The 14,763-nt window shown below is 42.1% G+C and overlaps 1 protein-coding gene across 1 annotated transcript in view; it reads right to left on the reverse strand.

Annotated features, from left to right (window-relative positions):
- Window positions 1–1,015: 1,015 nt before the first annotated feature.
- Window positions 1,016–14,763, reverse strand: part of tgfbr2l (transforming growth factor beta receptor-like) — a 122,123-nt gene continuing 108,375 nt past the window's right edge. Inside the window, exons 6-7 of the mRNA XM_068034494.1 lie at window positions 6,889–7,016; window positions 1,016–1,324 (exon numbers count right to left, since the gene is read on the reverse strand). Of these exons, the coding sequence (XP_067890595.1) occupies window positions 1,094–1,324; window positions 6,889–7,016 (359 nt within the window). The 3' untranslated portion in view covers window positions 1,016–1,093. The remainder of the gene's footprint in view (window positions 1,325–6,888; window positions 7,017–14,763) is intronic.

Consider the following 14,763-nt stretch of genomic DNA (forward strand, 5'->3'; position numbering starts at 1 on the left):
CTTTTACTCCCTTAAATTTCTCCAATACATTTTCTCTGCTGTTATGAACATACATATGAATTCGACAGAATGTAAAGTACCAGTATTTTCACATAATAATAGTAACAATTGTATTAATCTTCAGAGGAAAATTTACTACCAAAAAGTAGGGTAAAACATTCTATAAACAAATTTAAATTATTTCATTATAAAATTACAACTTTCTGCTTCCAGTTTTGTATAACGTTGTTCTAATATCTTAGCTCCATATCAAGATGCATTAAGGTTACAACCCAACAACAAACTTTTATTTTCGAAGGCTCTCATCACCAAAATTTTATATAAGACCTCCAACAAGCTGGTTTTGCATGTTATCTCTTATTAATAACTAGTAACTATGAACATTGGGGGTGAAATTGGTCTTGGGTAGTAAATTGGCAGCATGTTTACCTTGTCATGTGCAAGAGTCGAGTTCAATATGCTATTCCAGTGCTTGCACATTAATGATTTAAATCCATTATAAACAAACAAGTTAGCCAACAAATGTGTAACCAGTTTGCCAATGCATTTTTTACTTGGAAAATGACTTCCAGAAAATATTTATTACTTCTGAAGGAGCCACTTATAATATGTACGCCTCGTTCCATTTAATCATGTGAGTGAAACTAAATCTAAGTTGAAACCCTTTATTATACAAAGTGTAATGTAATCTTTTACAGGGAACCTGCTGTGTGAAAAAGTGAGTGATATGCTGTACCGGCATATTCATTATCTCCAGCAATTTTGCCATATCTGGATCATTCTCACAATCCAGATAGGAAATGTAATAGTACATTTTAAGTATTATGACTGAATCAGGAATTCTGTATAATATTACCAACTTGGTACTCTGCAGTTCTATGTACTGACTGGAATTTTGCTTAGATCAGGTATGCACTTATCTGGAGTCCGCTGTATACCATGTTGTCCTTGTCAAATAAAGTTATTAATAATGCACCATTTCAATGCAGCTTTATTCATGTGACATCCTCTTTTTATTTTGGAATTCAGTCATTTGTAATTTTTCATGTACAAACAGTCCAAAATTTTTGCTTCTCTTGGTGCTTGAATTTGTTCACATATCCGTGACTAGTTCGATATTTTTATGTTCAACAGGTCTTCCAATATCTGAGAGATTAGAACCCCCTTCCTTGCTTGCTTCATTGCCTGTGTTGTTATTGAGGAAATCTTCACAGTTCATTTGTACCATCATATTGACCCTCTCAGCCACACAATGTGCTGTAAGACGAGCCTCAGGATCATGGTCCCAACATTCTATTATAGTGTCACACAGGAAATGCATGCCCTGTACAAGGAACAATAAAAATACACAGTAGTTACCAGAGTGTAAGAAAAATAATCAACATATATTCACCTATGGTTCGTGCTACTTGATTTTAACTGAGACCATACTTGCATCAATTCCAACAACTCACTGTCATTTACTCAAACACTCTATGTTGGACAGCCATATTCTTAGATCATACTATAATAATGAGTCAACGGACTTTAATTAGCCATTTCATTAAGTATTCAGTCTACGACTAAACAAGGTTAAAATGATTTGTTTGTATGTTATACTGAAATACCTCAAATAATTACCATATAACAGCCTCTTTTAAAGGCACTCTATTGGCGGCACATTGGCGCAGTGGTTAGCACCGCAGCCTCACAGCTCCAGCGACCCGGGTTCAATTCCGGGTACTGCCTGTGTGGAGTTTGCAAGTTCTCCCTGTGTCTGCGTGGGTTTCCTCCGGGTGCTCCGGTTTCCTCCCACATGCCAAAGACTTGCAGGTTGATAGGTAAATTGGCCATTAGCAATTGCCCCTAGTATAGGTAGGTGGTAGGGAAATATAGGGACAGGTGGGGATGTGGTAGGAATATGGAATTAGTGTAGGATTAGTATAAATGGGTAGTTGATGGTCGGCACAGCCTCGGTGGGCTGAAGGGCCTGTTTCAGTGCTGTATCTCTAAACTAAACTATTCAGATCCTGGTAGATTGACGTCCATGAGCAAGCTCCCCACAAAATAAGCTCCCTCATCTTGATGGTGAAATCATGGACCATGAAAACGTGGGTCTGTGATTCTGCTGCAGAACTAAGCATGCTGTTTTTAACAACGTAAATATAAGAGCCTGCCCATGAATGTCATGATGCCCAGATCCAAACAGTTAAAATGTTGAAAGTAAGAGTACCTTAAAGAAAGGGGGTAATGTGTGTGGAGGTACTTTCTCCGAATAGTGTTTAAAAAAACTTTTACTTCTAGTAGAAATACTAATTTTTATTTATGTTTTACAGTCCCAAGGAGACCAGCCTTTTCAGTCTCCTTTATCAGCAGTTCTTCCAAACACGAAGAGAACTGCACCTCCTCCAGCACAGCAAACTGGAATATCAGGCACTCTCAGTGACAATGGAGAGGATGAATGTAATTATTATAATGTGATGTGTTCACTTCCTATACAGTATTCTCTTGAAAGCACCTAGTTTATTTTTAAGTGGAGCCTCACCTCTCTGATACTAAAAGAGACAGAGAAATGGGGAAAACAAACATTATCACAGTGGATGCTAACTCACACACGGCAGCCTCACACTAGAGATTCTTTTAGGATTTCAATCCCTCCTAAACAGCAACAATGACAACAGCTTATATTTTTATAGCAACTTTAACACGATAGGACATCCCAAGGTGCTTCACAGGAATTTTAGAAAGCAAAAAATGACACCAATCCACATAAGGAGATATATGGGCAGATGACAAAAAGGGTAGGTTTTTTAGGAGTGTCTTAGAGGAAGAAGGAGAGGTAGAGAAACGGAGAGGTTTAGGGAGGGAATTCCACAGCTGAAGGCACAGCCACCTATGCTGGAGCAATTAAAATTGGGGATGCCCAAGAGGCCAGAATCAGAGGAGCACAGATATCTCAAAGGGTTGCACAGCTGCCGGAGATTACCAAGACAGTGAGGCGTGAAGCCATAGAGGGAAATTAAAACAAGGGTAAGAATTTTAAAATTGAGCGATTGCCTAACTGGGAGCCAGTGTAGGCCAGTAAGATCAGGGGTGATGGGTGAACAGGATTTAGTGTAAGTTAGGACATGTCAGCAGAGTTTTGGATGACTTCGGGGGAGATTTTATGCTCTCCCCCGGCATGTTCGGAGGTGGGGAGAGCATATAATTGGAGATTAAGTCCGGGGAGGGAAGGTCTATGAACAGCCTTCCTGTCCCACTGGCAATTGAGGCCCTTAAGGGAAAATTCATTCCCAATTAAGGGCCTCAATCAACTGCCACTGCAATTAGTCACCACACGGGAAGCACGGCAAGAAAAACCGTGTGGGTTGCAGTTGGTTGGGGGGTGGGGTCCCTTGTTAAAAGGTACTTAGTGACTGATTGAGGGACCCGACATCGGGAAGGGGGGGCCCACTGAGAGCCACCCTGAAGCTCTTGCTGCCACCCCCATGCCCCGCGACCCCCACTCTGTGAGAGCCCTCCCGCCCTGACCTACCTGTGACTTGGGGCCAGCTCCGCTCTTCAGTTTCGGGTGGGTGCTCCACCGACAGCAGCCACCACCTTCGCGGTGGTGCTCAGTTAAAGAGCTGCCGGCCTCTGATTGGCTGGCAGCTTTCAGAGAGTGGGACATCTGTCTCCGGGGTCCTTGTTCCCGTGGAAGGCCCGTCGCTGTCGCCTTAAGTGCCTAATTGGCACATGATTCGGCAGGCCTCCCACAGAAGGGGCGACATGGGGTTCTCGGCAGTGCTCTTGCCGGAGATCGAGAACCCTGTCAACTGGATAAAATCCCAGCCTTCAAGTTTATGGAGGGTAGAATGTGGTAGAACAGCGAGGAGTACATTGGAATTGTCAAGTCCGGGGGCATGAGAGTTTCAGCATTAAGGGGAGGCGGTGGCGTAGTGGTATTGTCACTGGACTAATAAACCAGAGACCCAGGGTATTGCTCTGGGAACATGGGTTTGAATCCCACCACAACAGAAGGTGGAATTTGAATTCAATTAATAAAAAATCTGGAATTAAAAAGCTAGTCTAATGATGGCCATGAAACCATTGTTGATTGTTGTAAAAACCCAACTGGTTCACTAATGTCCTTTAGGGAAGGAAATCTGCTGTCCTTACCTGGTCTGGCCTACATGTGACTCCAGACCCAAAGCAATGTGGTTGACTGTTACATGCCCTCTGACATGGCCGAGCAAGCCACTCAGTACAAGGGCAATTAGGGATGGGCAATAAATGCTGGCCTAGCCAGCAACGCCCACATCCCATGAATGAATAAAAAAAAAGCACAGATGAGCTGAGGCAAAAGCGGAGTCTGGCAATGTAACAAAGATGGAAATAGGCGGTTTTAGTGATGGTGTGAATAGGCGGTCAGAAGCTTATCTTGGGCCAAATATGACATCATGATTGCAAGCAGTCTGAAATGGGCAAACTATTGGGTTTTCTACTATTTACAGCATACAGTTTATATTCTGTATAAAAATTAAGATGAACTCTCAACCACTACATATGGGTTCAGCTGCTATAAAAAAAACTACCCAGGCAGAGAAAATAACTTATGTATTTTTGGAACAGGCGAAATTCTATCAGTGCGGTTTCCATGTCTAGAATATTGCCAAAAAGGAGAGAGAAGGATAGATATAAATCGACACATAAAAAAGCATATGGTAGAGATAAAGAGAAAGCAACAAAATTGTGGGGTGCTACTGAGTCAAAAGCAGAGAATTCAGATTTAAGGTGATTGGCAAAAGAACCAGAAGCAACATGAGGAAACATTGTTTTACACAGCGAGTTGTGATCTGGAATGCACTGCCTGAAAGGGTAGTGGAACCAGATTAAATAGAAACATTCAAAAGGGAATTGAATAAATACTTGAAGGGAAAAAAATACAGGGCTATGGCGAAAGAACAGGGACTGGGATTAATAGGCTAGCTTTCCCAAAGAGCTGGCACAGGCATGATATGCCAAATCGCCTCCTTCTGTGCTGCATCATTCTATGATTTTAAAAGTCATTAAGATCATGGGGTGCCTTGCTGTCCGGTCAAAGAACAATGAGTGTGAGAAATAAAGAAAGTAAAATGAAACCTGGGCAAACTGGAGGAGAATTCTGAAAGCCCATTAGAACAGCCACTTCTAAAACAATAGTAACAAAGGGAAGGAATGGAAAGTGATAGGAAAAGAAGGCGGGCTTTTAATGTGATGTCTGGCTAGTATGTTCTAAAATCTTACCTTGTTGGTCATGGCCTAATAGGCAGTCACTTTTGGGACTGTGTTATGACCAGCTGAGAAGGGTCTAGGGGGTTCCCTCTCAGACTTTGCCTGGTTTAACCGTAACAAGGTTCAATTTTTTTTAAAAACACCGTGTTTTAGCTCCCCCTCAGTGAATCTTTGTTCACCGCCTTCCAATTGTAAGGCAAAGAAATCAATTCAGACAGGTTTTATTAGATTTTAAACAAGAAAGGTAGAAGTTTATTAATCTTAAACTCTAATCCAGTTGCCGACTACGAATATACGACGCGACCATGCTAGCGTGCATAGGCAATAAACACACACGCAGATAGAGACAGAAAAGTAGAGAAGAATAAAGGGGAAAGTTTGGGGCAATAGATGGGTTTCTATTTTACTCTCCCTTGAGTTTGATGTGAAGTCTTTGGTTGCCGGTCAGACTTGCAATTCGTTGGGGCCCAGTGCACGCTTCAACTTGTTTCAAGGTCGGAGTCTTTTCTCTCTTGAGGTTTACGTGTCTTCCGTGGGTCCGGTGGCTTGGTTAAGTGGACTAGGGAATAGTCCTTCGTCTCTCCAAGCACTGTCTGTTAGTATGCAGATGTTTTTCCAGCCAATTGTCTGGCGATTTTTTTTAACAAGTCCTGTCTTCACTCCAGCAACAGTTTAAAATCAATGTTCATATGAAAAAATTAATATGCCTCATTCTTGGCAGGTGGGGGTCTGCATGACGACTCTCTGTGTGGCCAGTTGTGGACCTGATTATCCTGAGTGCATCTGGTGCCAGTGCCCACTGCCTCTGGGCAAACCACGATTGCAGTGAAGGCTTCAAATAGGCGTTAAGCTCCATATTTGCATATGCAAAGGGCCTAACATCTATTTCAGTCATGGGCCCCATCCTAGATGCCAATTTTATTAGCTATACCAATATGGCAATAAGTGCACTTGCAGCTCACAACGTACACTTCCTGCCTGCGACGTTGGACGCTTATGAGGCTGAAAAACTACCACTTACAAGATCGAATTTCGAGGCCCAAGTACTCAAGTCTCTGGAGTACCTCTAACTCAAAGGTGAAGGATAATCTCCCAGTGTCTCAGTCTCAGTCTAATCTGTATTTCAATTTTCCAGGTTCTGGTTCCTTGAATATATCCCCCTTGTATGTGTTAGATCAATCTACCCCAGTTATATATTGCAGATTGTAAAGCTGAGCAGCTCCAAAAACTGGTCTCCAATATGCAACATAACCACCAAAAAGTGCTCTTCATCTAAATATTATCAGACAATGAACTATACAATAAATAGCCATCAATTAGGGATTTTACTCTTCAGAAGATCTGAGACAAAAATATTGATTTTCATGGAGAATATTAACATATTTGAAAAGTGGTACAGGATCATATTTTCTGAAAAAACAAAATTAATGAGTTAGTTCAATAGTAAAAATGTCTACATTGACAAGAAGCATACTGATTCTACAATATATATTTAACACCACCCTTTCCTTTATATACAGAAAAAAATGGTGCTAACTCTCAAAAAGGCATGTTGTTTCTTCTGTAGTTGTCAAATTCCTAAAATACCATTTCGACTTACAAAGAAAACTTGTGTTGGCAGAGTTAATGCTCGATTCTCTCTTATACTTCACCTACTTTATGTACCAGCCAGTTGCTGGGAATTTCAGGGCGACCTCTGTCCCGTAGTACAATGTCCCTCATACTTTCAACACATGGATGCTCACGAACCTTTGAGCCAAAAGGTGATTCATAACTTTTCACCTCTGAAAGAAAATTAAAAAGACATTATTTATGAATGCACTTCATCTCCATTTTAACACAGCAATATCCAGCTGTTGCTATATTTTAGATGAAAACTAATGGTGTTTCTTGTAAAGCAGTGTGAGACATCCTTTTTACATGAGGAGTTCTATATGAATGTAGTTGTTACAGTCAATATTAGGGGCTAAATATTACCAAATGTAATGAATACTTGAAATGTTAATATTATTTGAGGTCTTCTTGAGACTTGAGCAACCATGTAAGTTCAATTGGTTGGAAGACATAGGGCTGGATTTTATGCACCCGCGAAAAAATGGCAGGCTGTGCACTGGCGTGCCAACACCCACAATAATATGCCACTTGGACCACCCCCTTCAATCATGTGGATGGGGCAGGCGCTCCGATGCTGGCAATGCCGTCAGCTGCTAGTGCTGAAGCACTGGCGCCATTCTTAAAGCCCTGCCGACTAATTCAAATTTTAAAAGTTATACCCACCCCACTGTACTGATTAAAAATCTTCCACCCCTTTCCCATTCCCCAGTAACAATTAAATTCATTATTTACCGTCTCCTCCCCCAACCCCCCCCAAAGCACTTACTTTCCACACATGACCTACCACACACCCGCTCCCCCCAAATGGAACAAAGTACGCACAGGTCACCCCTTCCCAACATCCCATACACTAATGATGTAAATTTGAATATTTTAATCCTGTCGCGCTCTGTGGTGGGCCGCCGTCGGAATGATTTTCCGGACCCCAACGCCACGGAGCCCGACGTTGGGAGCTTTGTAAAGTCCCGGCCATAATGATGGTAATGTTCACCTTGACTAGGAGGACAATAAACTGGATGAGTGGAACCCCTCAACAGGGGCAGCTTGCAGCCACAGCTGCGGCCAGGCAGGCGGGGAGGGCCTCAAAGCCTGCCTGGAGCACTGGCCCCCCCCCCACCCCCGGTCTGCCATCGGGAGGCCACCTCCAGGCAGCTGGCCTAGCCCCGACACCTCGAGGGACCCGCAGGCTGACTGGAAAATCCCAGTTGGCCTCTGCCAATAGGCCTTAAGTGGCCGTTAAATACCCATAAATGGCGACTCACTACTTGCAGGTGGGTAGCCCTGCTGCCCTCATCTCGCCTCTGTGGAAATGGCCTGTTTGTGGGATGATGCTGGCAAACTGGCAGCCAGCTGTCGACGTAAATCTTCGCACCCGTCTGCCTCTGTATTTGCCCCCATTGGAGCCTAAAAATCCTGCCTCTTAACTCTGTTTTTCTCTCTACAGATGCTGCCTGACCTACTGCCTATAATTCGAACAGGGGTTACTGGGTAGTGGCTAGAAATGCTTTCTTTCCCTTCCCTAACCTAGAAATACCATGGCAATTCTGCTGGGCTTTGAGATCATATAGTTGAGCACAGACATGTTATCAAACCTGGGAGTCAGATCTTCCTAGTTCCTATGGCTCAGTATACAGTACATCACACAGTGCATGTGCTCAATGCCCAGGCACCTCTTAGAACTGCACCCACAAAGCACTGCTGCTTAAATTACCCACACCCTTGATCATTTGCTTGTTTGATAAAAGTCATTGCATTTGCCAAACTAATACTGGAAGATGGCTGCACAAGCTGCTGGCCTCTTTTTCCATGGCTTTCCGTGCCTGGGTGGCCCTGGAGAAGATGCGCACGATGTCCGCTAGTAAACTTGAGGCCTTCTGTGACTGGTGGGGAGCTCAGGGACTGGAGTGTGTAGTGGTTAAGGAAAATAATAATATTAATTAATTTGTTAAATTTGCTTTCTATCCTATGATTTGGGATTTATTAATTGTGCGTCTCGAAAAAGGGGGCACTTTTGTTAGATTTCCTGATTTAGAATTAGAATTAGAACATTACAGCGCAGTACAGGCCCTTCGGCCCTCGATGTTGCGCCGACCTGTGAAACCATCTGACCTACACTATTCCATTTTCATCCATATGTCTATCCAATGACCACTTAAATGCCCTTAAAGTTTACTACTGTTGCAGGCAGGGCGTTCCACGCCCCTACTACTCTCTGCGTAAAGAAACTACCTCTGACAACTGTCCTATATCTTTCACCCCTCAACTTAAAGCTATGTCCCCTCGTGTTTGCCATCATCATCCGAGGAAAAAGACTCTCACTATCCACCCTATCTAACCCTCTGATTATCTTGTATGTCTCTATTAAGTCACCTCTCCTCCTCCTTCTCTCTAACGAAAACAACCCCAAGTCCCTCAGCCTTTCCTCGTAAGACCTTCCCTCCATACCAGGCAACATCCTAGTAAATCTCCTCTGCACCCTTTCCAAAGCTTCCACATCCTTCCTATAATGCGGTGACCAGAACTGCACGCAATACTCAAGGTGCGGCCTCACCAGAGTTTTGTACAGCTGCATCATGACCTCGTGGCTCCGAAACTCGATCCCCCTACTAATAAAAGCTAACACACCATATGCCTTCTTAACAGCCCTATTAACCTGGGTAGCAACTTTCAGGGATTTATGTACCTGGACACCAAGATCTCTCTGCTCATCTACACTACCAAGAATCTTCCCATTAGCCCAGTACTCTGCATTGCTGTTACTCCTTCCAAAGTGAATCACCTCACACTTCTCCGCATTAAACTCCATTTGCCATCTCTCAGCCCAGCTCTGCAGCCTATCTATGTCCCTCTGTACCCTACAACACCCTTCGACACTATCCACAACTCCACTGACCTTCGTGTCATCCGCAAATTTACTAACCCACCCTTCTACACCCTCATCCAGGTCATTTATAAAAATGACAAACAGCAGTGGCCCCAAAACAGAGCCTTGCGGTACACCACTAGTAACTAAACTCCAGGATGAACATTTGCCATCAACCACCACCCTCTGTCTTCTTTCAGCTAGCCAATTTCTGATCCAAAGCTCTAAATCACCTTCAACCCCATACTTCCGTATTTTCTGCAATAGCCTACCGTGGGGAACCTTATCAAACGCCTTACTGAAATCCATATACACCACATCCATGGCTTTACCCTCATCCACCTGTTTGGTCACCTTCTCGAAAAACTCAATAAGGTTTGTGAGGCACAACCTACCTTTCACAAAACCGTGCTGACTATCGCAAATGAACTTATTCTTTTCAAGATGATTATAAATCCTATCTCTTATAACCTTTTCCAACATTTTACCCACAACCGAAGTAAGGCTCACAGGTCTATAATTACCAGGGCTGTCTCTACTCCCCTTCTTGAACAAGGGGACAACATTTGCTATCCTCCAGTCTTCCGGCACTACTCCTGTCGCCAATGACGACATAAAGATCAACAACAACGGCTCTGCAATCTCCTCCCTGGCTTCCCAGAGAATCCTAGGATAAATCCCATCTGGCCCAGGGGACTTATCTATTTTCACTCTTTCCAAAATTGCTAACACCTCCTCCTTGTGAATCTCAATCCCATCTAGCCTAGTAGGCTGTATCTCAGTAATCTCCTCGACAACATTTTCTTTCTCTACTGTAAATACTGACGCAAAATATTCATTTAACGCTTCCCCTATCTCCTCTGATTCCGCACACAACTTCCCACTACTATCCTTGATTGGCCCTGTTCTAACTCTTATCATTCTTTTATTCCTGATATACCTATAGAAAGCCTTAGGGTTTTCTTTGATCCTATCCGCCAATGACTTCTCGTGTCCTCTCCTTGCTCAGGTTGATGATGATCCAGAAAAGAAAATGTCAGTATTTTGGCCATTTGATCAGAGCTGAAAAGCTACAGACATTTCTTCTAGAGGGCAAAGTGGAAGGCAGCAGAAAGAGGGGTCGACCTAGGTGTAGTTGGATGACAGACATCACAGAGCAGTTGCAGATGAGCTACAGTGGATGTGTGAGGATGGCGCAAGACAGACAAGCATGACATACCATGACAGCAGATCTCCTGGTAGGAGAAGCTATAAGCAGCAGCACCAGCAGGCACTGGGGCGACCCAGTGTCCCCTTACTGGTGTTTTAAGAAAATGAATACTGAAAGAGGTTAACCTCAAGTTATAACATGTCAATCAAAATATTATCTGGCATGAATCCCAATTAACTACATTGGAAAGGATATCCACCTTAAAACCTTGTATTTACAGGATATTTGGAATATGCAAATATACAGATAGGAAAAGAACAAAGTATTTTATCTTCCAGTTTTGCTGCTCCTATTGTTTCCTGCCTAATTTCAAAAAAGTATCTGTACCACTGACCACCTCCAGGCGCGTATCCATTGTCTCTCGAGATAAGGAGGCCCAAAAGAAAGAATCTGTACATACCCTAAAAAAATTCTGAATTGGGATAATTACTTAGCCCAGTTCAAACATACATCACAGACTAAACGCCAATTGTATACACCTGCATTGTACACAATCTTGATATTTGAGGTTTATCCTTGACCTGCAGTGTTCATCTGAAGATGAAAGACCAGGCAGAGTGAACAGCTATTACAAAATGACTGTAAATAATAGAGTGAATGTGTTTTGAAATATGTAAAAGCAGTTCAGTTCTCAAAATGAAATGTGGTTCTCATAAAACACGTTATAAAAATTACATATAGGAGTTACTTTTATCTTTTTTAAGTGCCAATTCAATTTTAGCGTTGCCTGTGTCATGACTGCTTTGTATCAACAGATGGATCAACGAGAAACAGATTGTCTGGCTATTCCTTCATTTGCCTTTTGTGGGTCCTTGCTCCATGATTGAGGCACTAAATAAATACAAGTTTTCTTTTTCTTTTATAGTATGGCTCACTGTGCAATGGAGGCTGAAGCTTTCATTCTGAGGACTGCAAAAGTGGTGCAGGTGAGTTAAGGGATCACAACTCTATGTCATTGTACAACAGTTTTATATTAGTAAAATTACAACATGATTATTTTGAAGTACAAGGTTTGTTTTTTTTTCATTATGCAGCATCGCTGGCTTTCGTTCGTATTTTGGTGTCACCTTCTTCCCAGAAGGTTAACTGCCATGGATCCCTGCCTCTGCCCCCTTACACATTCCGCATAGGTCAGCTGCATCCAGTCCATTATATTGCTGGCTTTATTTTAAAAATAAATTGCTAGCTATTTGTCAAAATGTTAGCTTGGAAGGATGGACATCTGGAGGGTCTGCCAACACCTGTAAAGCTTTATCTAGTAAAACATACTACTGATTGATCAATCAATGCCTGCTCTCTTAGAAGTGCAGCACATAGGGAACAGATCCAGCCTGCTGTCATTGAGGCTGCTAGAAAAATAAAACTGTCTAGTGGAAAATTTGTACATATCGATTCTGGACATTAATAAGATTTCAGATTACAATTTTGACATCCTTTGCTCATCCAAATGCAGCCAAAAATACTGTAGTCAATCTTTGTAACAGTTTTAAATACTCTTTTACTATAACCTTAGTGAGAACTCATTATGTAGGAGCATGATACCACAGTAGAATAGCCTGTGGACACCCATCACCAAGCTCACTCATAAATAATAGCCACTTGGGTGAAGTGCCTGAGGGTCTGCCAACACCTGTAAAGCTTTATCTAGTAAAACATACTACTGATTGATATTTGATACAGTATTTTCTCAAATATTCAGCAAAATGTTGGAACAATTTCCCTGTTTTCACGTTTTTATCTACATGTATTTAGGAAAAATACAAAATAAAATGTTTAATAAGCAGGAAACAGCCAGTGATGATCCCTGAGAATTCTATTCATATTTTTGAATAGAACTCTCTCACTCACATAAGTGAGATAAGAGAATTAAAAATCAATTTGTAAAATATAATTTTCAAAACACTCAAGCTTACTTGTCTATTTAAGAAAGAAGAAAACAATTGTGAAATGTATTTTAATATTCCCTATGAGAAAATATACTGGCTAATCATAATACATATTATTTGTGTAACATTTTGGTACAGCTCTGCATAAGTGGGTTGTTCTAACATGACATTACCTCAAGATGTCACTAAAGAGCTAAACTATAATACATTCAATAGCAGTTTAGGTATAAATAACTTGACATTACAATGGGATCCAGCTGGATTCAGTACATCAAAAGGGACAAAGTGACTTGTTGCATGTAGTAAGATAAGCATGTGTAAAATGAAATTCCATTATAATAATACTTACATTACTATTAATTATACCATCACTATGCAAGAAGCAAACTGGCTAATATTGGCTGAAAATGAAGATATTGTCATAAAGTTGCCTGTAATAGGATTGGACTTATGAATTATAAATTTAATGGAATAAAAGCATATGTTTTCTGGAGTTCCACTTTCCTGTGGAACATCCTTTCAATCTTTTCTGTATTATGATGAGGACTGTGGTGTTTATCCAAAGTGTGTAAGCAGAGGGGTAGATTTAACTTTCACCACCACGTTGGAAATTGGTGGTTGCAGATCGGCCGCCCATTATACGTCTCACCTGATATTTCTTTCCATTGACTTCATTTTAGTTGGAAATAAAGAGAACAAACACCAGAAACTGTAATCCCAGAAAGGATGTTGATGGTAAAGGTCTGTTCAAGTCACAAAAAAAAAACCCGACCCGAACCTGACGGAACCACATTGGACCCGAGCCTGACTTGGCTCGAGTCCCTCCATTTTCCCCCCAAACCCGACCCGACCTGAGCCTGACCCGAGCCCGATCCGATCACTGCAATGTTCCCTTTACTTATCTTCCGATTCCCAATCTTCAGGAAACTGCAGCATGAGTGTGATGACATCATAGAGACGCTCACACGCTCACTGCGTAGACTCAGAGTTTCCCTGCTTGACGTCCCGGACTTGCAGCTCAGGTAAGTTTTTAACTTTTAACACTTGCCTGCAATTCTTGCTGTGTGTATCCGACCCAAACCCAGACCCAGCCCGACTCGGACCATGCCTGACCCGACCCGAACTCAAAGGCCAGACCCGGAACAGCGGTCCCACCCGACCTGAACCCGACACGTCGTCGGGTCCCGTTGGGTTTGGGTCAGATAGCAGGCCTTTAGTTGATGAGTTAAAAAGCTTACAATAGGAAATGAATAGATGATATAAAGGATAATCTTGATGAGGCAATGGAAAGACGTTAAAAAGCAAAATAGCTAAGATGATCAGAAGAAATGAGAAAGATGGAAAATGACAATATAATAATGGAATTAGAAGGAAAAAAAGCCAATCCATTATGCACAAATCCCCACCTGCCAAATCAGTGTCCGATGAAGGTCCAACATTGTCAACCCACCTCCCAGATGTTTACAGATCCATCCACATTACCAGCACCTTATACTGTAAAGAAAATGATGTATATAACTAATAAAGTCAATGTGAAAGAAAATCAAGCAAGATGTGGAATCAGCTGCTGATTCACTCTCACTCATTTTGTGCTACTGACCAAGACCAAATTCAGCCCTCTGATTTGGATAGGTTTAGTCAGTTTATTTTGTTCTGAATAGGTACTTGATAAAGCTCTGTGCTCAATCAAGGAAAGAGAAATAAGGTGGCATATTTAACCTTGGCCCATTGAACTTACTCTGTTAAGTAATCAAGAACAGCATTAATGTGAGCTGGGAAAGTGTTTGCAATGGAAATGCAGCAACCAAGGCTGAGATTTTGTGGCCAAGAAGTAGACAGCATTGGAAGCCGTGGGGGATGGGGGTTGTGGGGGGGGGGGGGGGGGGGAGCGGCTGTAAAATTGCATAGGGTGGCGTCAGGAGGGACATATGACATCATCATGCCAGGTCGGCATTTTA

This window comes from Heterodontus francisci, chromosome 7, assembly GCF_036365525.1.
Source record: "Heterodontus francisci isolate sHetFra1 chromosome 7, sHetFra1.hap1, whole genome shotgun sequence".
Taxonomy (NCBI): Eukaryota; Metazoa; Chordata; class Chondrichthyes; order Heterodontiformes; family Heterodontidae; genus Heterodontus; species Heterodontus francisci.